The following is a 27,416-nucleotide window of genomic DNA, read 5'->3' as shown; positions in this document are numbered from 1 at the left end:
TATCTATCTATCTATCTATCTATCTATCTATCTATCATTTTCCATCTCTCTCCCTCCCTCCCTCCCTCCTTCCCTCCCTCCCTTCCTTTCTTCCTTCCTTCCTTCTTTCCTTTTTTTGGAGCTGGGCAAATCCTGGCCGCAGGGTGCACATGAGTAGGGAACCACTGGGTAGGTGACAGTCAAGGTTCCTTTCAAGGCAGCTGCCACTGGCCGTGATATCAGCAGATGTGGGGTGACCTTCCCATTGGCAGAAGGCTCAATGGTTGCATATCGATGTCTGTATTTTTCATCCACGAAGACAAAACTGTCATTTCATAGTGAAACATGTACTGCACACAAATCCAAGGGGGAACTGAGGGACAGTTACTTTACGGTTGAGAACATGAGGTTTGCCACAGCCAGGCTGCCTGGATTAAAATCCTGGCTCCTCAGCATCCCCTCCACATAGGTTTCTGGTCCACCATTTCAAATGGAGATGGTGATACAGAAGCTCCTCCCTCCAGGGCTCCGTATGAGGAGGGGTGAGTTTGGAATGGCTAGAATGCCCCTGGACACACAGAAGAACTTTGCAACGTGGGTGATTATCAGCATTAAACCTGGGACCTGGCTTTAGTGTCCAGAGCAGGTCACTTCCCCAGCACAGGCCGTGACACACATGGAAGACAGAGGCTGTGAGGACAGGGCTGTGTGAGGGATGTAGAGAAGGAAGGAAGTGGAGGAGGACAGACCTAACAAGGCTTTGATGGATGGGTGTAAGGGGGGGGGGGAAGTGCTGAGCACACACTTGTCCCGCTCCAGTGTTTTCTCTGAAGTTGATAAATTAAGCAGTTTTAGCAAATAGTGTTTACACTGAATCCCGTTTTCAAGGTTTGTGAGGCGATGGTTTGGGAGCTCTGCTCAGACGATGGCGAGCTGTCTCTGGGGATTTGTGGGGACTTTTTGATGCTTTCAAGATTTGATCCAGAATTCACTTAGTGACTGTCTTCTGCTGGCAGCTGTCTGACAGGTGGAAGGACACTGAGCTTGGAGTATCACTCAGAGACTTCCTAGTCCAGATTATTTGCGGGTTTTTCTGCTTCGATTGACATTTTATTTTTATCTTTTATACTTTGGGTGTTGCTGCTAGCTATTGTCCAATGAGGGACTTTGGACATACACCTCAAAGAGGTTTGAGGGTAGCTGAGATCCGAGATGCTTTCTATAGAGTAATAATGGTATATACCAGCCAGAATGCTTTTTTTAAAAAAATTATAAAAGAGATTTATTTCCAAAATACCATGCAGAGGCCTCCAGTAAGTCTATGACAAGTAGCAGACTGATTTTTTTTCTAAATTCAAACAATCATATTTTGTCTTCTGTTGGTGGAGAGATTCCTCATGATGAGATGCTATGGTTTAATATACTTTGTATCCCCTGTAAAACGTGTGAAAATGTGGTTTGATGATGCTAAGGACAGTCAATAAATACTAGCAGTAAGTAACAGGATGAAGGACAAGCTACAGAGGGGAAACCTGATGGCTAGCAAAAGACTAGTATTTAACACACACACATACACACACATACACACACACACTCTTAGGATTCAACAATTCAAACAGAACAAAAGAACAAACAATTCAACTAGAACTCAAAAAAATAAAAAAAGATGGTGAAGGAAAAATATGGATAGTGGTCCAGTGCATGCTGGGGATGATGGACCGGTGCATGCTGGGGGATTGTGGACCAGTGCATGCTGGGGGATGGTAAACCAGTGCATGCTGGGGGATGGTGAACCAGTGCATGCTGGGGGATGGTGAACCAGTGCATACTGGGGGATATGGACCAGTGCATGCTGGGGGATGGTGGGCCAGTGCATGCATGGGGATGGTGGACCAGTGCATGCTGGGGGAATATTTGACTGCACACTTTTATGTCAAACTGTATGTTTTCCTATGGGTCAGTCTATGTGATAGCATGCCATACAGGTAAGGGTTTCCTTAGAGCTTCCTGAGAAAGCAAATCAACCCTCTTTCCTTCTTTCCTCCTGGCTGTACCATTCTTTTTAGGCCTGCTCCTTCAGAGAATGGAACCACCTGTGTTGTCTCTGGGTCACCTGTCCTGGATAGGCAGCATGGCTGCCAGGGAGCAGGTTTTAGTTCACATGTGGCAAGGGCCTTTCCTTCTTCCTGCCTTTCAACATGTTCCTGTTAGGGCTGCTGGTGACTCAGTGACCCACTTACTCCTGGTGCTACACACTGGAGTGCTTGTGGAAGGCTCTTCATACCCTCAGCTATGCTAGTTAAATGAGCTAGTTACAGGGTGCTAGAAGTCAGAGAGGAATGGCTTGTTAGGTGGCCTAGGAGACAGAGGACCTTGGGGTGCTAGGCATGCTGTGTTTTGTGGTCTAGTGCTGTTTAGCTGATAGAAACTCACTAGGCTCTGCAGTTAGGATTTGGGAAATTTTCTAAGGGTATGTCATACTTCAAAGTGACATTTACACAAAACCCAAACCAAACCAAATAAAGACCCAAAAGACATAAATCCAAGGTACTTCAATAAATTCTGGAATTCCGCTGTAGCCTGGAACAAAGTTAAAACCAGACAAGCCAGAAAATGCTGGAATATAGACACTGGGAACACATCCAGGAATGCTTTTTGACTGAGGTAGCTCTTGGGTAATTTCAGGTGAAAGCCTTTATTCATTTATTTTAAGTTGGAGGAGGACGGAGGAGGAGTTTGCTTTTGAAGCGTTCCCAGCAGGTTCTGCTCTCCCTGGACTCACTGAGGCTCACTCTCCGGAAGTTCAGTGGCACAGAGGGACACTAAACACGGCCAGCAGCGGCCTGCAGAGGCTGCCTTGAGGATGAGCACTGACCAGCACACCTATGAGACGTGCTCTGGCCCCAAGGCTCTGAGATGTTCTGAAAGCGGATGGGTGGTGGTGGTGACAGGCTGTCTCTGAGTTAGTTACCCATCTTCCTGCCTCCATTTTGTTAGAGACAAATTTAGGGCTTCATCTAGAAGTGTTTGGGAAGATGATAAGGGTTTAACCTTAAATATGCTTAAGTGAGTGGCTAGCTTGTAATTAAATTAAATATTCTTAATGATTGTACTTAAATATATATGCATGATCTTTGAAAAAAATCTTCATTTGTGTCTTAAGACAGTTCTTTATGAAAGAGTTCCACAGACAAATGGGTTTGGGAAACACCCCAATTCCCTTTGTGAATGAGGGTACTCAGGGCACAGGAGAGAGTAATGTTTACAGTGCACTGTCACCTGAGGGAAGGAGGTGACATGTGACCCAGGTACGCACAGCTAGCCGCTGCATGCAAGTGCCATGGGCTGGTGCTTACAGAAGGGTCCTGGGGAAGCACAGAAAGCCGGCATCATCTAACTAGCTTTTTGAAGCCTCTAAGAAAGTTTTTACCTGCTGTCATGGTGGAATGGAAGGGAACTGCAGTTTTCAGCACTCTGTACTCAAGGCCACGTAGAGAGGCCCGAATGATTACTGACTCATTTACAGACAGGGAAACTGAGGCAGAGAGTTTAGGAAACTTGACTGGGGCTAAAGTGCTAGTAAGTGGGAGAGCCAGGATTTGAACCCTTGTAATTTGGCTTCAGGGAACATACGCTTAACCACTGTGCTATATGAGTCCAAGTCCTTGTGGGATGTGATGGCTTAGGGTATGAACTCTCTAGAACCTCTCAGGGAGACAGGTCCTCCCTAGAGCTTCTCCTGGTCACAGTGCTGGGGTGTTTTCTACAGTCTTCTCTTGTCTTTGGCTGTTGACTCCAACAGGTAGCAGGGAGCAAGTTCATCAAGGCTACCCAACGTCAGTACTTCCCATCCATACACAGATGTGGCCCATACACCCCTGGAGGACCTGGAGCGTCTTTACAATATTCCCAAATGGGTAACTCCACAGGGATTTAATGGAACAACTCTCATGATACCTAGAGAACAAGACTGATGTTTGGCAAGGCAGTGGGAATGTGGGATTCCTTTGCTGGGAATGGAGGCATTGGTAGGTGTGAACCCCAAGGAGTCAGAAGGAAGCTCATCTAACTGGCTCTCCTGTCAGAGGTGTCTAACACTTTGATACTGTGATTTGATACTGGGCTTCATTCATAGTTATTCTGGGATGTTTGTAGCCTGTGGGCTGCACGGAGGACATACTGTTAAGCTACGTGAAAAGGCTCCTCCTAGGTCCAAGGATGGGACCCTTTCCCTCCTCCTACTTGATTCCCACTGTCCCTTCAGGCCTGGTCAGTGCCAGCACCTTGGGGAAGCTCCCTTTCCTCCCCTTTTGAATCTTTTGCTTCCTTTGGCCTGTTCCAGGGCAACTAGCCTTCTATGCTTCTAGAGCACATGTGTTGGTCTTATCCCCTTGAGTGAAAATTCCACGAGTCAAAGGCCCCTAACCTGCTCTTGTGCCTAAGTACCTCGGTGTACAGCACATGCTCAGCCAAAAAGCTGCCTCACAAGTGATTGTAATTGTGCAAGTAGCTGCAGGCAGCTGGGATACGCTTGCCACCTGTGGCTGGGATGGAGGGATGCTAGGGACCGTTGGTTCCCAGCAAGGGACCATCCAGATCCGTGAGCCCCCACCCTCACCCTCCTTGTACCTTGCTTGCTTTTAGGATCTCAAACATGAGGGGCAGGCCTTGGGTGACGAGCTCCTCTGTGTACTCCTCCTCTTGAATGGTCTTGAACTCCTTGAGCAAACACTGGATGAGAGGCCTGCGGTGCTGCTGGAAGGCAATCCGAAGTGACTCCAGCCATGTGTGCAGAGTCCATGGGACACCTGGACGGGGCAGGGGAAGGCATTGGGCCAGAGGGAGGGTAGGGCAGGCGAGGGGAGGGAAGAAAACAATCAAGGAACAGGAATATTTTTATCTTGAAGTTGGCCGTTGTCTAGGACATTACCAAGCTATGAGACCAAGGGACCAGCATTCAGTGAGTGCAGGCAGGACTTGCAGAAGTTGAAATTGAAGATCGTAACTCATCCTCTTCTGCTTACGTATGCTCCTCATTATTGGGGGCTGCATCTCACAGTACCAACCACTGAGTAAAATCTTTTAGTTACTCATTCGTATGCATCTATGCCTCTGAGTCCACGGTCTTCCTTCTACTCACTGGGGAGAAAAGGACTCAGGGAAGAGCGAGTTTTGTCCAGGATGAGATGACACAGCCACACTCAGATGAAAGCTAAGAACTAGTGAAATCAATCAAAGAAGTTGACCATCTCTAGTCACATGTAAATCAATGGAAGGGGACCCCTACTGGTCCCCTGTGTGAGACATCTCCATCTGCAGCATCTCCTCGGGTCTTTCTCCTTTAACAAAGTATCTTCAGGAAATGATTGCTGTAATGTGCAGTGAGGTGGTGAACAAGGACAGCATCCCTCACCTCTTTCAAAATGAATAGGTAGATCATTCCGAGCCCGAGTTTCATAATCGCAAGATAGACTCGACAGTGTAAGTTTCTCATATATTGAACAGTCAACCTGTCAGAGGCTTTTTCCAGAACACTGATTCTATTTGGTTTCTAGCCTGCCATGTTAGGGACCCATTTCCATGTCTCACTGTTCCCTTCCTTGCCAGATTAGAGCTACCAGACTGGTGCTAGCCTAACCTTGAGTCCCAGACACACCAATGAGACAGTTCTGGGCTAGCTCACACAAGAAGAAGCTGCTGCTTGCCTGAATGGCTCCTGTTGGCTCAGAGGAAACGTCCTAATGAGGAGGCATTTGTCCTTGCCTGATGGTCACCCTGTGTCAGTGGCGATGGGTGTTCTATACAGGAAGTCCTCAACCACTGGGTTACCACCTGGAGTGATTGTTAAATATAAAGATTTCCAGCCTTTATCCATCCAGACCCTCAACAGCAGAGCCTCTGGGTGCAGGGCCTGGCAATCTGTATTCAGACAAGCTCCCCAGGTGATTTAAGTATCTGTCTCAAGGTGCAGAGTTTGGGAATCAGGACAACATGATTTAAGCGTAGAGCCTCAGGGGAGGCAGGGTGCTGCTGTCTGTGGGGTCAGTGTTGGAAATGTTCTAACCAGTGAAGGAGAAGTTCCCTGAGACCCCATGATGTGTGTGTGTGCCCCATTTCATGCGTGCATGCATGCATGGCTGTGTGTGTGTTCGCATGCTGTGTCTAGCGGTGAGTGGCGCTCAGACTGACCTATACTCCTGATATCAATTGTGACATCCACGTAGCCGTGCTCAGCGCTGTGATACATGGCCTCCCTCAGGGCCCTCAGTTTGGCCTTGCTGTTGCGGCTGGCACACAAGGGGGGCGGGGCTGTTTCTGCCAGGTCAGTCCCCTCAGCCAGAATCTCCTCCAGGGACAGGATATCGCTCTTCTCCTTCTCTGGCTGAGCGAGCAGTTTGCGGAACACATTCCTGTCAATCATAAACCCAGAGAGGAAGACACTCAGAGATGGAAGTGGCTGTACGGGACAGAGGCACATGAGGGGTTAGGAAGCTGCTCACTCAGGATCAGGAATGAGACATGGCGGCTCTGTGGATGACAGGCTTTGGGGATGAAGGAGATAGTGGGGTATGACTGGCCACATCTCCTGGAGAACGATTTGAGGAGGAATAATACCCAGAAGGTTCTGGAACTCTGGCCTTTTTGAGTGTTATTCTGATAAATCTGTTCGCCTTGAGGTAATGTGTAATAAAATCTGATAAGGTTTCTGAAAGAAACCTAGACAGGACATGGGCAAACGTGAAGAACTCTGTTGTTGTTACGTGAACTCTCACATCGTGGCAACTGATGTGATGGACTCTGACCCATACTGGCCGAGAGTGATGCATCCTTGTGCTTAAAGTTGGCTGAGAGTGAGTAGAACATGTTGGTCTGCACGCATGTGCAGTGTAGGGAATTAGCTCTTGTGAATCTATGAGTGAATCCGTGAGTGAAGGCAGTCTAGTTAGGCCTGAAGACTGGGCCACCCCACTTCCTGGGCCCCACATCCAGAGAGAGAATGGGTCTGGGGCAGGCCTGGGAATCTACATTTTTAACAAGCACCTCTTGGGACCTGGCGGCCTTGGCCCATCCTAGCCTACCTGTGTCCATGGGCTGCGGCCTGGCTGAAAGAGTTCATATCACCCTGGGGGGTTGTAGAAATTCCATTCCTGTACATGGTTCCTATCAGGGGATCCGCACCACGCTCCAACAGCAAACTAACCAGCTCAAAATTTCCTGCAAGCCCAGAGAAGGGGATTTCATAAGAGAATAAAACAAAAAACTAGTCACAGGTACAGCAAAGGCCACAGTGGAGAAACCAGGCCTGAGTTGGAACTGGTAACTTACCAACAGCCGCTGCAAGCTGGAGAGGAGTTTCTGAATAGTTCTCCTCGCCATGTTCCACCGAGCCTTCTACCTTGGCCCCAGCATCCAGGAGGAGCTGCAGAGGAAGAATGGTCACTGAGACACTGGAACAGCATGCATCACAAGGAGACATCAGTGCACTGGTAGAAATCAGTCAGACACTAGTGTCCCCTTCACCCAAGTTAGTTACCATGTGCACTGAGGTAACTTTATCTCAGAAAAGGAGCCTCTCCCATCTTCCAGAACCCCAGACTTCCCAGAGTGGTCCATGCACAAGAGTGTGTTAGAGAGTTTGTTAGAAGGGCTGCGTCTCTGGATCCCAGCCTGGACACTCTGAACGAGTCTGTATGTTAACAGGCTGTCCAGGGTATCAGGTATAGTAAGGTTTCTGGAAGCACTGAGATAGAAGCATCCAAATGCTGCAAGTCTCCACGGTTCGGTCTATCACAAGCCTCAGAGGGCAACTGAAGTGGCCCCTTTCACCTACCGAAGCTCAGGAGTTATGAATGACTCCAGGGACATGCTCAGTCAGCCAGGGCGACAATCCCTCCCAGAACCCCCTGGGTGGTTCTGAGGACAGGCGAGGTGTTTAGTTAGTTCTCTGGCCAGCAAGATCCGGTAATGTAGCAAAAGCTGCAGAAATTTTGCTTCTCCTGCCTTCATTCAGTGCATTTGCTGAGACATGCGAGCTTATTAAAGGAGGCAGAGGCTCTGTTTGTGCCGGTTCACCACTCTCGATGAAGGTGCTGTCTGCATGTCACATGTAACATGTGGGAGAATCCCCCATCCTCACTGCCTACCTACAGCCCTGTGACTGAATCTGCTGCAGGAACTCAGTCTGACTACCAGGAAGTTCTGCTTGCCTTTCAGCCGGTCCCTTTTCTGAATGAATAACCAAGGATGCCACTGCTCATCAAGGGGTCTCCAGAAGCCACCAGCTACCCTCTTTCTTAGATCCCCCTCTGCTAGGAGGGGGCCGAGGTTGATATTCTACGAGCAGAAGCCAGCCCCAAGGGTGCCCTGTCACACACTCAGCCTCCGGAAATACCCTACGGGTCTGTCACGAGGATTCCCCATAGCCAGGAAACAACAACGGTTCCTGTGAAATGCCAACCCTGCTGAGCTGTCCTCCCTGCCACCCTACTCTCTGCGGGACAGAATTCAGAAGCATGGGCCACATCAAAGAGCCATGTTGTTGCTATCTCAAAAGCTCTGCCCTTGCTGTGGGGGTCGGCGTGGTCCTGGACTTGGATCCAATCTCCGTCTTCTGGTCAGGTAAAGACCTTAAGACCCAGGCCATTCACTGACCATCAAGCCTACCACAGTTAGAAAACGTGACAATGATCCCCTCAAAGAATCACAGTTACAGGCATGTCACCACCTTTGGAGCTGTTTCAGAAGACACAGGGGACTCCTGGAGACCTCCAGGAGCTGATTCTCAAGAGTCAAGACTCACACCAGTTTGGTTTTTCAGACATCCCCTTGTTGATCTGGATGCTTCTTCCCACTGGCTGGAAACCACTGGAGTCTACAGAACACCAGGGCCACACCTGAGGGAAGAGTCCCTCCAGGGATTGAGCCTGGCTACGTCTCACAGTCATGTTAAGACAAGTAAAAGGGGCCAATCCACAGAATAACAGCTCAAGTCCCACCTCAGAGCAACAAGGAAGAGCTCCACAGATCTGTCACTCTGTACGTGAGGCTGCATGTAGGTATGTGATGTTTTCATATTGGTTAATGCTTGGCCAAATAGATACCTACATATAATAGTTTTATTATAAAATATGTTACACTGAATTGCAATTAACCAATATGAATCACTCAGGGAGATGCATGCTGGGAGAGAATTTGATTTGCATCATGGAGGAGGTTACAGTTAACGGTCAGATGTGGATAGGGAAATATATTAATACCTGAACTACAGGAATATGTCCATGCAACACAGCAAAAGTCAGAGCCGTCCAATGGCGGGTCTCAGGGTGGACGGATGGATATTTATGAGGAGTACTGACAACCTATAAACAAATTGAAGTTATTTTCAAAATGTGACCTTCACAGTATTTAGGCTTGCAGAATCTAGCCTATCTGTAGCCAGGCACACAGGCTAGGAGGGTACCAAAGAGATCCTGACAGGTGCCTTGGAGGTGGTGGTGACTGCAGGTAGTGATTTCCCCTGTTGGAGGCCCCAGGCAACCTCTTGCCAGAATTGGAGCTGGTCTTGTTTATGTGTGTTAGAAGAGGTGTTGAAGTAGCTTTCTGAAATCAGGCCATCAGAGGACTGTGTTTTGGGGAAGTTATCAACAGGCGTGGGGAGGGGATGGTTTTTGAGAATGTGTTCTGTGCCTTTTCTTTCCCTCTTGAAAGACGATTCACTCATACAGATGCTTTAGAAGCGTGGTCCAGTGAGCCAGCTTCTATGTCTCTCTCCCTCTTTCTGCTTAAGGAGAGTTCTGAGAGCTATGGGAAGTGACGTAGCTTGAAATGTCACTAATGCTCTGTCCACCCTTCCCTCAAAGAGGGCAGCTAATCCCAGAGGAAGAAAGGGACTACTTCATGCTTCCACAGTAGAGAAGACAGTCATTCGTCTGAGCATGATGTTCCTGCCACTCTGCTCACGGCTCAGCTCTGGCTTCATAGTTGACAAGAACCCTCATGTAACTGAAAACACAGGCACGGAACTTGCCCTGAACATACCAAGAAAAAATAATGAGGGGCACGGTTTCAGGATGGAGGGAGTCCTTGGAACATATACCAAGCTGGGATGTACTAGGGAAGCTGGCAACTGGGGTCTTATGATATTAACACTAGCACATGGTGTTCTCTCCAGCATTCCGGGGCATGTAACCTTGGCCAGAGTGTCCTTACAGGACACAAAGGCACTGAGGGAAACACATGGGAGGGACTGGAGAGGAGGATCAGAGAAGTCCTCTATAGCTGAGGACCTTGAAGGGGTCTGTGGTGCACAGTGACCCATAACAGGGTAGATAGTCCCTATATAACTCGAAACTGTTAGGGTCCAAAATGGTTCCTCAGATGAATATAAAACTCACCAATAATTTTTTTTAAAAGCACAGGGTAACACTGCCAGGGCATGTATCTAATTTTGAAGCTAAAAGCTTTTCGGCAGCTGCCGATTGGAGGCGGCAGCATGCCAATCTCCTTGACATCTGCAACCCCCAAGGGCCTGAGCAGGCCTTCAGGCAGCAAAGAAGAAAAAAGTGAGATTCTACTTAGGTTGAGCCTTGGAGGGGTCTGGAGCAACTCCTATGAATGGAACCCCTAAGCAGGCGAGGTGCCTCTGCTTGGTATTGATTCCACCCAATTATGTGTGCATCGGGGACTCTCCTCCATCTCATGAGTCACCCTGATGCTCAAAACTTGAACCTAAGCCTGTCTTGATTCTAAAGCCTGAAGGGAGGGGCGCTTCAATTTCCAGCCCAGTGAACTACGTCCCCGTCCTGGTAGACTTAAGATAGTTCGGTCAACAAAGTGAGACAGTGGGGCTGCTAGGGAGGACAGGAGATGTGAGAAGAGAAACCTCAGCCTGGGGGGGATGGGGGGTGGGGGGTGGGGTGGAAGGGCGGTCAGCCCAGCATGTGTCAGGCATCAGGAAGGGACTAGAATGTGGGAGTTTGCTGTCCCATCCTGGAAAGGATGTGTCAGGAGCTAGGAGCCGCTCAGTTAGCACAAGCCAGAGGTCCCGATAGCTACAGCTATTTCTTTAAACGAAGCACACACAGGGACTTTGTGTAGTTACTTGGGACTTTGGCTGGGGCCTCAGAAAAGTCACAATCTGCCAGGTGGTTTCACCAGGGCCACGGGCACCGGAAGGGTGAGGTGAAGGTGACTGGGGAGGGGAAGTCTGGGCTGGCAGGGCCTGCAGCCCTCCGCACCCTCACCTCCACATTCAGGTCAGCTCCGGCATCCAGCAGCATCTGCACCATTGCCTCGTCCCCACGGACGCAGGCGTACATCAAGGGGGTCATGCCCTGCGGTGGTTAAAACCAGAGATGGAGATGTTTACAAGGTGGCCGTGGTCAGTCGACAAACACATGGAGCGTCTTATTGGACTCAGACTCTGGCAGGACAAATGAGCAGATGGAGCCCGGTCACGCTCAGGGTCACAACCTTCCACATTCCGGAAGCGACAGTGGAGGAGTGAAGGGAGGTGACGTCACCTTTTAGCCCTGAGATCATGGCTTAAGTTGAAGGGCTTTCATGGCACAACAGACCTATGTTTTTAAAACAAGTGTCTGATTGGAATGGGGTGGGAGTGGGGCTCAGGAATTTTCTGGATTCTGTAATATCAACCCTAAAGTATTTAATTATGACAAATAGTGTCTTTGACATTTGTATCTTTCACAAAATGACAAGGTGTCCTTGCTGCTCTATATGAGCCTTGGGTCAGACAAGCCAAAGGTCACTGGGTGTCCCTATGGCCACTCTCACTGACATCTGCTCTGCTGTCACTCTATACAGGCACAAGGCAATTGAGGCAGGACAGCCTTCAGGAAAACCTTCCCTGCTCTGACTCCTGCTCATCACAAACCGAGCCTCACAACCCACAGGGGAGGGGTGGGGCTGTCCATCCAAAGGGTTGTGAAGGCAGTTATTTGGGAAGATGCTCAGCTGCAGCCTTGTCTCACCCTATACACCAACATAACCTTCGTTTTTACTAGAGATAGCCAGTAAGAATTAAAATCGTAAGCGATGCCAAGCTGGTTTCTGCATCCGTCTCTAGGCGTAAACTCGATGAAGTATGTCATACATGAACGGTACTCTAGCATTGATGCGGTGTAATTGAAGACATTATAGGCAAAATTCCAAAGTCACTGACAAATTGAGATGCATTTGTTACATTAAAGGACTCTGTGCCCTAATATAGGACGGATCCCTCTAAGTAAACAAGAAAACAGTAATAATGCTGATAAAAAGCAGACAAAAGGAATGTGGACTCCAAGGGAATGCGTATATAACCAGAGGCGTGCAAAGACTAGTCAGACTCCTAGGGGGAAGCGTGGGGGGAGAACCAAAGACTGAGGATTCAGGAAAGGCTGGTGCATTTGAGACACGTCTGTTTTAAAGAAACACTTCCCCAAGGAAATAGAGATTGGAACAAAGATTTGTGTAAGTACGTTTAGCTCAGCAGTACTCACAAACACTTTAACCATCTGACAGGGGGGGATGGTTAATAAACAAACAGTCATCACGTTATAGAGGCACTAAAAGCAACTTACAAAAGAATATTCAGTAACATTGTAAGGTATCTGGAATAAAAAATACTGGAAAAAACCCAGATAAATAAGCCCCTGGTTTTAAACATAAAAGATACACATGATCCTGTACTGAGGACCCCTGACGGTGTCCAAGAAAGTGGTTAGTTGTCATTAAATAGTCCCTTCTGTCCCCTTCATGGGAGCTCTTTGCAAGAGCTACCTGTGGGAGAAACCCCATCTGTCTCTTATAACCGCACTCAAGGCTCACACTGAGAATGGCTGTCCACTTTCACAGTCTATGACCCCACCACATCCCCAAAGTCCCTCTGTGACTTGTGATTACCTCCCACGTACCAGTTTCAGGATCTGGTTGGTGTTGCCATGTCTGGATGATGCCCTAGGGTCCCCAGTCTGACTTTGGTGTCTTTAAACACACCCACCCCATGAGCACAGTGGGCATGGCCTAGATCTGTCTGGAACCAACAGCAGACTGGCAGAGAAAAGACTTTAACATGCCAATAAAGAGACTTGAAGGTTGCAGAGTCCTAAATACAAACGATGGCCAAGTTGGTGGCATTATTTCCTTTCTGGAATAGGTTTGATTTTTATTCCTTTTTAAATTTTAGCTGCAACAATCATGTGATTTCCATAAAGATGGACCAGTGTATTTTTATAAAATTAAAACAAAACAAAACAAAACAAAAAAAATCCCCCAAACACTCAAAAAGAGAAAAAACGGGGGAGGGGCATTAATTTCTTTTAATCTATCAGCAGAGGGAGCCTGTGTCCCGTCAGCTGCTCACGCTCAGTCTAAGCACCGGAGAAGAGGTTCAAGCAGATTGGTACCTGTTCGCTCATGGTGTTGATTCCATCGGGCCCCAGCAAAGACACTGCCTGCTTCACCAGGTCGGTCCGTCCACAGTTCAGCATCCGGAAGCCCAAGTCTTGCTTGAACTTGGCTTCGATGGCCACTGCGTCCAGCTTCCGAGAAGCACAAAAGCAGTCGTCCGCCCTGGGGGGGGGGGGGGGGGGTGAGAGATGGTCACGTGGGTGCAGCCGCTTTTCCCCACTTTCTGGTCCCTGAGATCAAACGTCCTAGCAAGCCCCACCGAATCGTTTGCATTTCCTACGGATTGCCTTTTCTAGGTTCCCATTTAAAACAACTGCCTCAGCCTGGCAGGGGTGGAACACTCTTTAATCCCAGAACTCGGGAGACAGAGGCTGGTGGATCTCTGAGTTCGAGCCCAGCCTGGTCTATGTGAGGACAGCCAGGGCTACACAGAGAAACCCTGTCTCAAAAAACTCAACCAAACAACACCTCCCTCATATTCCCCACTACCGCCCCCCCTCCCCCTTTTCCTGGTGGCTCTAAATTCTGTCTTTACTGCACTTGGGTCTGATTCCACAGTGTGCCAGTAGCATCCTCAGCTAAGAATCATTTCATTATGCAAATATTTAAGCACTGTTTATATCGGTTAGGACCTCTGCTAAACCTTGTATGTGAGTTGGTTTATTCAGTTCCCACAGAATAGAAGGCACAATTCCTATGCGGGACTTTCAACCTCAAAAACAACAACAACAACGACAACAACAACAAGAAGCCACAACAACAACAAAAACCCAGGAATGAGGAACCTTTCTGAGGCCACTCCATCTACAAGTGGCAGCTTGGATTTGAACCAGAGTAGCATGTGTGGAGAGCCAGTCTTTGGATCTACTGTGCTACCCTACCTCCCAAGAGCAGAATCTACTGCTTGCTTGTTCACTTGACTGAGTATGACTTGAGTGAGTTCACACTCTGCTGTGGACTTCCGAGCAGGCATTTGCCTGTGTCCATCCGAGCGACGAAGGAGAAGACACGAGGCAATAGGAAATGACAGTGGACGGGGCACAGGATGGAGTCCCTACATTCAAAACAGAACAAGCCGGAGAGCTTGCTAGGTGAAATGGGAGACAGCAAGGTGCTTCAGCAAGCCAGTTCAGGGGGAAAGAGGTGAGGCCAGGAAAGGGGGGGAGGGAAGCAGTGGAGAGGGTACAGGCTTCATGGTGAAAGGATGTTAGTACTTTCTCCCAGCCTCAGTGAACTCATCAATAATCATTAACCAATCATCAAGCCACTACGCATTGATTGAGTGCCTGCTAGGGTCATGTCAGCATCCCTCTGCTGGAAGCCCACAGTCTGGTAAGGGAGAAGACAGGCAAGGGCCATAATCCCATGTATCTAATACAAATACTGAGGGTTCAGAGACTATTTCTGAATGAAAATGTTATGAGACTATAAGCCCCTTTGCACCACACTCAGCCTAGGGGGAGCCTAGGCTTCTTAGGAAGGTGGCCCCTGAGCTGTGGTTGTAGGTATGGGCAGAGGAAAGGAATAAGACAAATAAATCACTTTGTGCAGAGCCAGCAGGAGCAAGGGCCCAGGTGAGACATGGCAGGCTGTGTGAGGCTTCCACGGAGCCCAGTGTTTCTAAAGCATCAACCTCTGGGCATGTGTGCTGGTAGCTGAGGGAGGAGGGGCAAGACCACAGAGACCCTTCAGCTACACAGCTGCCTGTGTGGTGAGAGAGGATGGAGGGACCTCAGAGCCTAGCTTCAAACATGACATCAGCATCCTAGGCACAGAATGGAGCTGTGCCTTACGCTTCTCGGTTCAGTACATGTGGGCTTTGACTTTGTCAAGCATTGCCCGATTAGGTAAATATAAATGCTAAATCAAAAGGGCATCTTTATACCAAAGCTTTACCCATTGTTTATCGAAGATGGAGATCTAACTGGATTTCCTCTTTTTTCTTTTGGAGAAGGGCAAAGCTAAATATGCAGAGAAACTCAGGATCCGTCACCTTTAGTGTAGCGGCCAACTCTATCCAAAGGACAAATGGTCCCCAAAACTGTCCAAGGAAGCTTTTGTGTCATCAGAATAACAGTCAAGACCCCAGAACACAGATCACAGAGGCCTCCAGGGGAAGTAAGTGCAAATCTATGCATGCTATTCTAAATACAGTGTCGTGTGTGTGTGTGTGTGTGTGTGTGTGTGTGTGTAAATCTCTGGGAGTCGTCAGACTTCATTCATTGCATGGACAACCTTTCTTCTGCTAGATGCTAGCAATGCTGGAAAAGGCTGCTTTGTGGAATTGCTTAGTTCCCATCCTGAGGAAAGAACGTGAGTGCTGGGGAAGGGCCAGGGTGTGCGTGTGTGTGCGTGTGTGTGCGTGTGTGTGCGTGTGTGTGTGTGTGAGTGTGTGTGAGACTGATTTTTTGGCAGGACATAGCTGTTACACCCTTGCACTCATAGTAGCTGTGATTATTGGTTCAAGATATGTACAATCTTGGGCCTGTCAACACTTCACATGGGGTGAGGGTGGGGGTTTCAGGAGGACCCACCACTCCCTGAAGACATATATGTAATTAATGGTTTCTTGGTGGAGGCTGGGGGAAGAAATTTTCTTCAGTGGCGTAGCCATTGGTAATGTGCCCATGCTTCTGTAAACAACTCTAACAAGACTCACTGGGTCATTAAAAACCAAACCAAACCCATGGAAACAGAAGAGGGATTGTTTGGAAAGAGGGAGGGAGCTCAGCAGTGGAGGGGGTGCAGGAAGAGTGACAGTGTTGGGGATATGATCAAAATACATAATTTACACGTATGGAAAATGTCGTGATGAAACCCAGTATGTATAATTGATATCCACCAATAACAACATTTAAAAACAAGTGTGACAGATGTGAGTGATCACAGTCACAGAAAAACCCACCTACTCATTTCCTCTTGCTTGTCCATCTCTAATGATCTTGTTCAGATAAGCAGGGTTTCCCCACCCCTTCAATCAAGCTGCACTCTACGTGATTGGGCGAGCCCTGCCTGTGCCTACTGTCTCGGACCCCATGCCAAGGAGCCCCAGAGGAAGGAGGTAGATGCTGGGTTCACAGAACCCATGAGCTTGTAAACAGATAATTCTAAGAACATCACAAGTGTTTACCAGCTCCTGAAGTTCTTGATTTTAATTAGAAAGAGACAAATGGCAAGAAAATTACTGCAGCTAAAATGATGATAATCGTTATTACAGGAAGCTGGCATTCACGGAATACTTACTGTGGAGTTCTAAGCTCTTTCTGTGTGTTAACCCATGCCATCATCATAGTGAGCCCAGGGGCTAGGTGCTCCGTGCAGCCTACGCCAACTGAGGAAACAGGCAAAGGCACTACCAGGGACACAGGTGCTAAGGGGCAGGCTGGCATGTGTCAGTCGTGAGCTAGCCTCTGCCTGCTGGGGATCAAAGGGTCCTGGAACACACTGTCATGTTGTGTTTATACATGTAGCTTCTACTGGAGCTGGACTGTGAGCTCTCTCTTAGACCCTGAAATTTAGCATTTCCAAACTGGAACTAAATGAAGACCTCTGTCCCCACTCTCTGAACCTGCTCCTGGTTGCCTCACCTTGGCCATTGGCTTTGCTGCTCAGGAAGGTACTGAAACCCGAATCTGATCTCACACCAATATCCATCCCAATAGCTGCTACTTTGCACCTGAGTCTCGAGTCTATCTCCTTCCTCCGCCCTCTGTGGTCCTGAGTCCCAGCACAGATCTCTGGATGGAATGCTGTAGGAGCCTACTAGTCTCCTTGATATCCTTCTCCCTTCCCCATGACACCTCTCACACAGAGTCAGAATGTCAGTATAGGCAGGTCCTGGCAGCTCCCAGCAGGTCCCTGCTTAAAGTCTTCTAAAGCCTTCCAGTATACTGAGGATAAATTTTGGCTCTTGGCACAGAGCCGTCTGCAAGGCCTAGCTAGGCCTGCTGCCCACATTTCTTTCCTCCTACATCAACAACTTTGCTCCTTTCTGCCCTTTCCACACACCAAGGTCTTTCCTGCCCCAAGGACCTTGTCTCAGAAGTTCCTTTTCCCCCGGAAAGCCTCCTTGGGTTTCTTTGTAAGCCTGGCTCCTCCTTGTCCTTCAAGGGTAAGCTTGATCATAGATGAGGAGGCCTGGGTCACACCACCAATACAGAAGTACATAGTTCTGTCTCCACACCATCTCCTGGCTAGTTCTCTCCATCCCCTTAGTAGCACCTCCACAGTTAGTGATTATCTTTCTTAAAAACAAACAAAAAATCATTTAATTATTCCCCCCCTTCTCTCTTTGCATGTCTGCGTATGCGTACATGTAAACAGACAAATTACACGTGTCAAGATCACAGAATAACTGAAGGAATCGGCTCTCTCCTTCCACTATACGGAGCCCAGATCTAATTCAGGTCTTCAGCCATTCACAGCAAGAGCCTGTCCTGCTGGGTCATGTTGCCAGCCCCTAGTTCAATTTTTTTCTATTTGTTTTATTTTTTCCCCCCACCAGCATGTCTAAGACCAGGAACAAGACCACACCCATCTTGTTCTCTGCTAATAGGCAAAGCAGAGTTGAATGCAAATAGCAAAAACTCATAGGGGAGAGATGTGTGAGCACCATGCGCTCTTCCTTTAAAAATTAATACTTAATCTGAACCGACTGCTAAAAAGGATACATATATATTTTTAATGTGTAACATGTTTCTTTGGAATACGTGTGCACAGTAGACTGGGAAGATTGAGACAATAAACGTGTTATCTTACGTGCTTTGCCTGTCTGTGGTGAGAGCAGTTCAGATCTACTTTTTTTATTCCTCATGCATTCTAGAGAAGCCATCTACCAACCGGGCCATGCCTTCTGCAGCCCTCAATCTACTTGCTCAGCAATTTTCAAGTATGTAACACCTGGTTATAAACTATATTTCCAGTGCTTTATAACAAATCTTCTGAGTTTGTTTCCTGCGGTCTCCTTGAAAACTTGTATCCTTGAATTCACACATATCTCCTGACCCTTCACATGCTCAGGTCTGTAACCACACTGGTCTCTGCTTCTGAGACCCACACACTCTCAGGGTCTGTAACTGCACTCCTCTCTGCTTCTCTGAGAAAGACATTTCAGATTGCACAAGTGAGACCATACACCACCTATTTGTCTTCTTATGCCTGGCTTATCTCAAGTAACACAATGCCCTCCAGCTCCACTTATGTTGTGAAGACCCAATTTCCTTTTGGAAGGCTAACTAGCTAGTATTTTGTTTTACACACACACACACACACACACACACACACACACACACACCCCACACACCCCACATTTTCTTTACCCATTTATCTGATAATAGACAATTAGGTTGACTCCATTTTCCTCTCTCTCTCTCCCTCCCTCTCTCTCTCTCTCTCTCTTTCTTTCTTTCTTTCTTTCTTTCTTTCTTTCTTTCCTTTCTTTCTCTCCTTCCTTCCTTTTTTCTCAATAATTTATTTTTTATTCACCTTACATCCTAATTGTAGCACCCTTTCTCATCTCCTCCCAGTTCTTTCTTTTCTTTCTTTCTTTAAAAAAAAACACATTTTATTTTTTATTTTATGTGCATTGGTGTTTTTGCCTGTATGTATGTCTGTGCAAGAGTGTCAGATCTTGGAATTGCAGACAGTTGTGAGCTTCCATGTGGTTGCTGGGAACTGAACTCAGTTGAGAGCAGCCAGTGCTCTTAACTGCTGAGCCATCTCTCCAGCCCCTCTCTCTTTCTCTCTCCCCCCCCATCTGACTATTGACTTCCTTCACATGTCCAGTAGTAAGACTGCTGGACTCTATGGCAATAAACTTTAAAAATCTTTGAGGAATGGGGTGGTTTGTAAAGGAACAACTCCCACAGACTCCTGTGTTTGAATGCTTGCCCATGGGGAGTGGCATTATTAAGAGGTGTGGCCTTATTGGAAAAAGTATGGCCTTGTTAGAGGAAGTGTGTCTCTGTGGAGGCAGGACTTTGAAGATACACACACACACACACACACACACACACACACACACACATCATACTGGACAGAGTTCTCAAACTCCAGCACCAAGTCTGCTTGCATAATGCCATGCTTTCTCATCATGATGAGAATGGACTGAACTTCTGAACTTGTAAACCAGCCCCAATGAAATGCTGGAAACTTTATAAGAGTGCCTTGGTCCTGGTGTCTCTTCACAGCAATGGAAACCCTAAGATAAAGCACCGACACGTTTTCCACAATGGCTGCATTTATGCCTTCCCATGTCTTTTTGACTATCACTATTCTCCGAGGTAGGAAGCGGTAGCTTATTGTGATTTTAATGTGCAATTCCCTAATAAGTAATGACACTTGGCATTAAAAAATACATCTTTTAATTGAATTGAGTTTATTATATACTCTGGTTGCTCCATCCGTATCAGATATGTGTTTGCAGACATGTCCTGCTCTGTGTAAGCACTACATGCTGGGTATCCTTTATGGTCTATTCTGCCGACCCATCTCTTCTCTGTTGTTTTCTTTGTTGGGCAGAGGCTTTTAAATGCAATGCAATTCCATTTGACTACTTTTGATTTTGTTGTCCTGTTTTTTATGGACATATCCAAAAGTTATTACCAAAACTAATGTCATGGATTTTCCTTTCTGTGTTTCTTCTAGCAATTTTACAGTTTTAGGCCTTAAAGTTTAGGTCTTGAATCCATTTTGAATTGATCTTTGTATATAGTACAAGATAAGGGTCTAATTCCATTCTTCCACATGTGGATATTCCATTTGCCCAATACCACGTATTGAAGAGACTATTCTTTGCCCCACTGGACAACCTTCTTCCCCAAACTGGGGTCTTGTTATGAAGTGCATACTGGCCTGGAACTTGCCATCCTTCCAAGTTGGTCTCCTGGCTGCTGGGATTACAGACACATACCACCTGACCCAACTCGTTCTTAAGCACAGCCCTAGGGAATACCTATTACCACACAGCACACAGGCACAGAGCAAACAGTGGTTCTTGACTCTAAGCCAAGTTGAGCAGAGCACACTAATGCAGGTAAAACCCATCTGCCAACAAAGTGTGAAACATGGCTTCCTGTTCAACCCACTTTGTCAGGGGAATTGAACTCTGTAGAATATCATCCCTGAAACATTTGCCTGGATAGGGCTACAGCTCTATTTGTTCCTAGAGAGTCCCCTGCAGAAGCTCCATGCTGCAACCGGGACCCCTGTGGTCCAAGCAAATAAGTCTTCCCTTCTCCATTCCTGACTTATTTATGCAGAAATATATTAAGCCTGTCCCCTGGGGCTTCCCCCAGGTAACCAGTGTTTGTGGTTTTCTCTTTGAGTGGCTTTCAATGGTGCCATAAAAATCGCAATAATTTAAGCAAGAGGTCAGCTATTTAAGTGGTCAATTTCTCTGATTTCTCAAGTGCCCAAGTCCCCAATAGACTGGCTCAGTATCTTCTATGCCTCAGACACGTGACCTCAGAAGGGCTTCAGAGCTGGAGTGCAGGGTGCGAATGGACTCCTATTCTCCTCTGTACGGAGGGTGCACGTGGGCAAGGAGCTAACACACTCTGCCCATCACTCCATGCCTTCTGCGTGACAAATGCCTTCTGGTGGTGCCCAGACACCTTTATGTGCGTATTCGCTTCCAGGCCAGCTTGAACTCTGCCACGTCTTTCACTAGGCTCAAATCCAGCTCTGCCATTTAACAGCTATGCGGTCTTGGGGGCCAGTGGTTTTACTGTTTTGTCGTCTGGTTTTCTCATCTGTAACGTGAGCTTTGTAGTAACACTTTTCTTCCAGGATGTTGGCTGTGGGTCATCTGAGATAACCCTCGGGAGGTCTTAACAAGAGCGTTTGTGCAGAACGTGAAAATCACACGGCTGAAGAGATGGCTTAGTTGGTAAGTGGTTGCCACAGAGCATGGCGATTTGAGCTGGATCTTAGCACTCCCATAAAAAGCCTGGCATGGTGGTACACACTGACACAAGTGCTGGAGGGGTTGGGTGCAAACAGGAGTACCCTGGAGCTTGCTGGCCAGTCAGCCAGCCTTGCTGAATGGATGAACCTCACTGAGACATGGACCTCCATCTCTACATGTGTACCTGTGTGCACACACAAACAGGGACATTCTCCTGTACATATACTGTCCCCAAATATACCTTACAAAGCCAAGGACAAACTGGAAAGAATACACTGTCTGTGGAAGAAGTCAATTCAGATGCCAACTACACAGGTCAGTGTTGTCACACAGTGCTTCTAAGTTCGAGTTAGACATTGTGTCTAACAAGAGTCACTGAATCAAGGAACTGAGGCAATCCATGGGGATACCTGGCTCCTGGAAGGAGTGTGGAGTCAGCAGGGGTTTTGGAAGCAAATTGTGATGATAGAAGTCAGAGAGATTCAGTCATAGTCAGTAATAAAAATCACTTCCCCCATACTGCATGCTTACGGTATGCTAAGCACTTCTGGGTGCTTAATTTTTGCTACAGCAACTGATTTTCCACCACAATCACCACCATCAACATTACCACCCCACCACCACAACCACCTCTACCACCTCCACCACCATCACCAACATCACCACCTCCACCACCATCACCACCATCACCACCTCCACCACCATCACCACCACCACCACTTCTTCCATTCTACAGGCAAGGACTATGGCGGCTAAGCCCCAGCTAGTACCAAGTATCCAAACACATAAGCCTGTGGGGGCTGAGACATGTTACGTTCAAACCATGCCAGTGTCTGACACCAAAGCACATGTGTTGTCATGAGGCACCAAAGCCTAGTACCCAAGGCCAGTCCCCATTCTTCTTAGTTGCTATTCGACTTGACAGGTAACAGTCTCTGTACACCTCAGTGTCTCCATCCACACTATAGTATCCAATGCCAAGATCTGTAATGAGGCTTAGAGGAAACACCCGGGACCACTCAGCAGAGAGTGATGCTGTAGACTGCTCAACATCATCACTATGTAGCTTCAGGTTCTCTCTGCAGGGATTCAGCTAAGCCATCTCCATCTTCCAACCATGCAATCACCTAACTCTTGGGAGGGCTTCCTAACTACTAAGGCTTCTTCTAGCTGTACTGGAGCCTGGCCCCTCTGGGCATAACCCTTTACAGCCTCTCATCTCCTGGGCTCCGCTGATAGCCTGCTCTGCTCTGGGATCTTTTTCACTCCATCATCCATGTGTCTTCTTCTCATTCATCTGGGTCCCAGCATCAGGAAGGCCATCTGGACAAAGCAACTAACATAGCTCCTTTTGCAGGTGACAGCCAGGGGCCTGTGTGAGGCAGAGATGCTCTGTAGGAGAAAACCACATTCTCCTGCTCATGTGGAAGGGACTGGAAGTTTCTAACTATGGGATGCAGGCTGAGGTATTTGGCTAAGGATGAACATGAGAGGATATACTATGTTGCCTAGGACCGTACCAGTGGTAATCTGGGTCACGATATGATTTCCCCAAGCCACTGGTCAACAATGGGCATCCTAGAAGAGGATGCTGGGAATGACAATCAGTGGACTGCTAAGCACTTACAAACAGCTTCCCCGACATTCTACAGCTTATATTAATTATTATAGACATTCACACACAACACTTGATTTGCTAAGCATTTTACATAAAATATCCCAATCAATCTTCAAAGCAACCTTCCAAGCGAAGGCTGTTACCTTCTGTTTACAGAGGAGAACTGAGATGCCCAGGCTCTGTAGCACCTTCCAAGGCTCACACAGCTTGTAAGTAAGAGAGCAGCCTGATGCAGCCCACACCCCCTCACATTTTGCTACCACAACAGGAGCCCCTAAGGCAGGTTTTAGTAGCCTGCTTTCAGAGCTGGGAATCAGACTGGAAGGAGTAAGCTGTGGTGCTCACCTGACTTCTTGTAGCTTCATTTCAACCCAGCTCCATGTCTTTCCAAAGGCCAGGCTTAAGTAGGACCTTGCCTTTTATGTTCCCTGACACAGCCAACTTTAAAGAGTTCGTTGCTACCAAGTTCCCTTGGTACATTACACACTGCACTAGCTACAGGACAGGCCACAGGTTAGACACCATTCCAAAACACTTTATTGCTTCTCTCTCAAATAGTAAGACCAAACATGGATGTAGCATTTACAGTGTTCCAATAACTCTTCTAACGTTACACAAACACATGCATATATGACTTCATATATGTGAATGCATACATGTGAAAACATATAAAATATTCACACACACACACACATATATATATATTATATATACATATATATAATATATATATATATATATGTGCTTATTCATAGATACAATCTTCTATCTTTTCTTTAATCCTATAAAATTTATCTTCATTATACCTCAGGGAGGCTAAGAATTTGTCCATAGACACATGGTCAGTGGAGAGCTGAGATTTGAATACAGGCAGGCTGGGGCTGCACCCTGAATTTGTTACCTGACTTTGTCATCTCTCTGTGTCATCAAAGGACTCCCATGTTTGTCCAGACTCTTCAAATGCCAGGTGTTGGGGTGAATTCAAAGCTCTGAGGATTCCTAAGCACAACCTTTTGGTGGAAGGGTTTCCTGCAACTTCTTCACAGGAGAGTCCCCGCCTCTCAACAACTTCGTATTTCCTCTCTTGCCAGGCAAGAAGAGCAGATTCCCACTGCAGATACCCATTTCCCTATGGTTTTTCCTTGTATGCATGGCCCGCTGCTCACTCAAATCTTCTCCCTATTTGTCTTGCTTCCCCAAAATTATATTGTGGAGACACATTTCTTGGAACAGCTTCTGACTTGCCGTGTCCCTAGCGTCAAAGTTGAGAGCTCCCTTGGCTCAGCTCTGTCTCTCCTAAGGTCAAGAAACTGGAGGCAAGAGGGTTGACCTGTTTGTGTGAGTCACAGATGAATTTAGAACAGAATCCCATCTTTCTTCTAAGTCACATCTGGATACCTTTAGGGTTAGGTCAATTAATGATTCTCAGCCAGTAGGTGACTTCAGCATTGAGGGAATGTCTGGTAGGATCTGGTCAGGAAAGTGCTGCTGGTAACCATCGGACAGGGACACAGCGGCTGGTAACACATAGGAAGGCTACCTATGCCCCATACCTCAGCAGAAAATTATCAGGCTCCAAATGTCACTGGTGCCGAGGCTGATAAGGCCTGCTGCAAAATGATGAAGTACTTACATATCACCTCGTATACATCAAGAGCTTCCCGTTACAGGATTCCGTGAGTGTGACAATCAGACGGTGGTTTTAGAAATGAGTCCTGAAATAGCAAATCAGAGGGCTGTAGGCCAGACTTGCCACACGTGGCCCCCAGCGCCCTGCTCAGCACACTTCCTTCCTCTAACTCCTTTCACAGGCTTCGAGTCCTGAGATTGATGACCTTTTCCCTTTGCTGTTGAGTAGCAGAAAGATTAACAATTCAATGGCTCTTTGTGCTGCAGTAAGTTGTACCAAGATCTCTGCGCACGTTTCTAAGAGTGAGAAAAATGGTATTATCGCAGCAAATAGAACATTCGATGCTTGCAAAGTTCCTGGGAGAAATCTTGGTCCAGGAATTGTGCCTGCTTGTGGTTTAACACTACTACCAAAAAGCACAGAAAAGAACTGGCTCATTAAACCGCCCCAGAGAAGGAAAAGCCAGCGTGGAGACTCACTGTCCTCCATTCTGCTCATCTTTCCTGCCTTAGGAGGGATGTTAAGGGGCCTTGAAGCCTTGTCTTTGGAATTTGATGTTCAGTTAGCAACAGAGCCCACTGCCATTATCTATCCCAAAGATGGAAATTCTGGATCTGTTCAAATATGCTTACAAAGATTTATCTCAAAAGCGAGGGCTGCAAACACCCAGGATGGTGGAAGAAATGTCTTTATCTGAATTTGTTGCCATATTATTTTGAGCAGAAAATGATGAAGGAGCATTATAGATCTTTTGCTCCGGCATTGTGGTTATTTTTTAAAACAGGTGAAAATAAAGTCTCTCTACAGGGAATGCATTTGGTCCCTGACTAAAGGGGCAAGCTCTAAATGTACACTTCTCCTGGCAGACACTGCTTGGTGTCCTCCACAGTCTTTCTAGACCTCCATGGATTGTTTTAGGATTCAGATATTCAAGTGGGCACATGGCTATTCAGATAAAGACTATATGTACTAGGTTCCCTTGCAGGTGTGTGTGGTTATCTGACAAAGTGCTGACCAATAGGAGGTGATTTGTGTCATCTCCTGCTCTTTCATTTTCTCCTTTCCCACTGGATAGATGCAGTCCTGTTGGGCAGGGACAGTCAAGGAAGACACTATCCAGGGGTTGGTGGAGTCACAGAGGGAAAGGGCTTGGTATTGACCTAATGGCTCCTGTGACAACTGCAGATTGATTGCCCCTGACTTGTTACCTGAGGGAGAATTTCAGACTCCTGTCTTACCCAAACCAAGGTCTCCTGCCTCTCTTGTAGCTAACAAGTATGTATCCTATCAATCCACACCATAAATGCTTTCTACATTTCAGTCAATCCAGGGAGGCACACAGGGAGTACTCAGTGTAGGCAGATGCTGTGCTGGATGCTGGAGATACAAGGATAAAAGCAGGCACCACCCTTGAAGGGATTCCAAAAAGGACTAACAGCATCCTCTATCACTTTGCATGAATAAACAACTCAGTTACTGAGGGTGAAGGGATGCTTTAGACTTACAATCCCAAGTGCATTTCCCTGGCACCAGCCTCTCGAGACGCTGTACAGAGCCAAGTAGTAACTATTTTAGGTGTGGTGATCTCTGTTGTAGTTACTTAACTACCACTATAGTAGCCATTAAAAAAATGCATGTGGCTCTCGTCCCATTCTATTCTATGTACAGAATTAGGAAGCATGTAGCTGGAATTTGATGACATCTGTTCTCGTTTAAAAATATTTTATTTTTAAAACTTTAAAAAATTATTCTAAAAAATCTAAAGTATTTTATGGGTATGGATATTTTGCTTGTTTGTATGTGCAGTGCCACGGGGGACAGAAGAGGCTGCTGGGTACCCAGGAATTGGAGTTAAAGATGGTAGCAAGTTGCTATATGGATGCTAGGAGTTGAACCCGGGTCTTCTGGAAATGCAACCAGTGCTCTTAACCACGGAGTCATGTCTCCAGTCACGGATGACCTGCTGTGTTGAGATTTGTAAGAAGTTGAGGATAGTAAAAGCACTGAGAACATTTTTCAGATTTACTTATTTTTATCTTCTGTGCATGTGTGTTTTGTCGGTATATATCCATGTGTACCACATGTGTGCTTGATACCCTTGAGGCCAGAGGAGGGCATCAGGTCCTCTGGGACTGTAGTTACCGGTGGCTGTGAGACACCACATGATGCTGAGAACTGACTGTATCCCCTGAAAGCACAGTATCCTCTTTTAGCTGCAGAGCCATCTTTCCAGATCCTCATATTTCTTTCTTTTAAGTCTGTTCAATTTTCTTTAAGAGAGTATTTCTCAACTTTATTGAAGTACTTCTTAAATAATGGTTATTAACATGGGGCTGGCCTCCTGAATGTGCTACGGAAAGTGCTGGCTAAGTAGATAACTTTGACAGCAACGCAATGAATGATTTTAGGCACACACAACACAGACTAATACAATGACCCACCTACTCATCATCCAACCAAGACGAGAAAAGCAATGCGTGTCGGGACACCGTGGGTCTCGTCATTACCACTTCCTTTCTGAGACGACTGCTTTCCGGACCTCACACGCTTCACCTCTATGCAGGCCTTATACTTTGTCTGGTTCTTAGGAACTCCTAACACTATGTAAGCTCTTCTGCACGTTGTCAAACTCCACACGAACATTAGCATTCTGCATGAGTCCATCTCCAACTTGCTTTTTTGATGTTGTTTTGTATAATATTCATTAGTTAAGCCGTACAATCACCACGCAAACCTAGTTCATTCATTTCCATCACTGCTTTTCCAGTAAACGAACATACCATAATTTATTTATCCATTTGCCTGGAGACAGACAGCTTGTTCTCTCTCTCTCTCTCTCTCTCTCTCTCTCTCTCTCTCTCTCTCTCTCTCTC

At 46.9% G+C, this 27,416-nt stretch overlaps 1 protein-coding gene across 2 annotated transcripts in view; it reads right to left on the bottom strand.

The window, feature by feature from the left end:
• Btbd11 (BTB domain containing 11) overlaps nucleotides 1-27,416 on the bottom strand; it is a 270,646-nt gene that overhangs the window by 21,829 nt on the left and 221,401 nt on the right. The window contains exons 5-11 of one of the 2 annotated variants that reach the window (XM_028776952.1): nucleotides 13,386-13,551; nucleotides 11,223-11,312; nucleotides 9,237-9,338; nucleotides 7,306-7,399; nucleotides 7,059-7,194; nucleotides 6,169-6,389; nucleotides 4,609-4,787 (exon numbers count right to left, since the gene is read on the bottom strand). In XM_028776952.1, the coding sequence (XP_028632785.1) occupies nucleotides 4,609-4,787; nucleotides 6,169-6,389; nucleotides 7,059-7,194; nucleotides 7,306-7,399; nucleotides 9,237-9,338; nucleotides 11,223-11,312; nucleotides 13,386-13,551 (988 nt within the window). The remainder of the gene's footprint in view (nucleotides 1-4,608; nucleotides 4,788-6,168; nucleotides 6,390-7,058; nucleotides 7,195-7,305; nucleotides 7,400-9,236; nucleotides 9,339-11,222; nucleotides 11,313-13,385; nucleotides 13,552-27,416) is intronic. The other variant, XM_028776953.1, reaches the window with a different exon arrangement.

Source organism: Grammomys surdaster, unplaced genomic scaffold, assembly GCF_004785775.1.
Source record: "Grammomys surdaster isolate TR1022 unplaced genomic scaffold, NIH_TR_1.0 275, whole genome shotgun sequence".
Classification (NCBI taxonomy): domain Eukaryota; kingdom Metazoa; phylum Chordata; class Mammalia; order Rodentia; family Muridae; genus Grammomys; species Grammomys surdaster.
The sequence above is the reverse complement of the archived record's forward strand: the minus strand, read 5'-3'. Positions and strand labels throughout refer to the sequence as shown.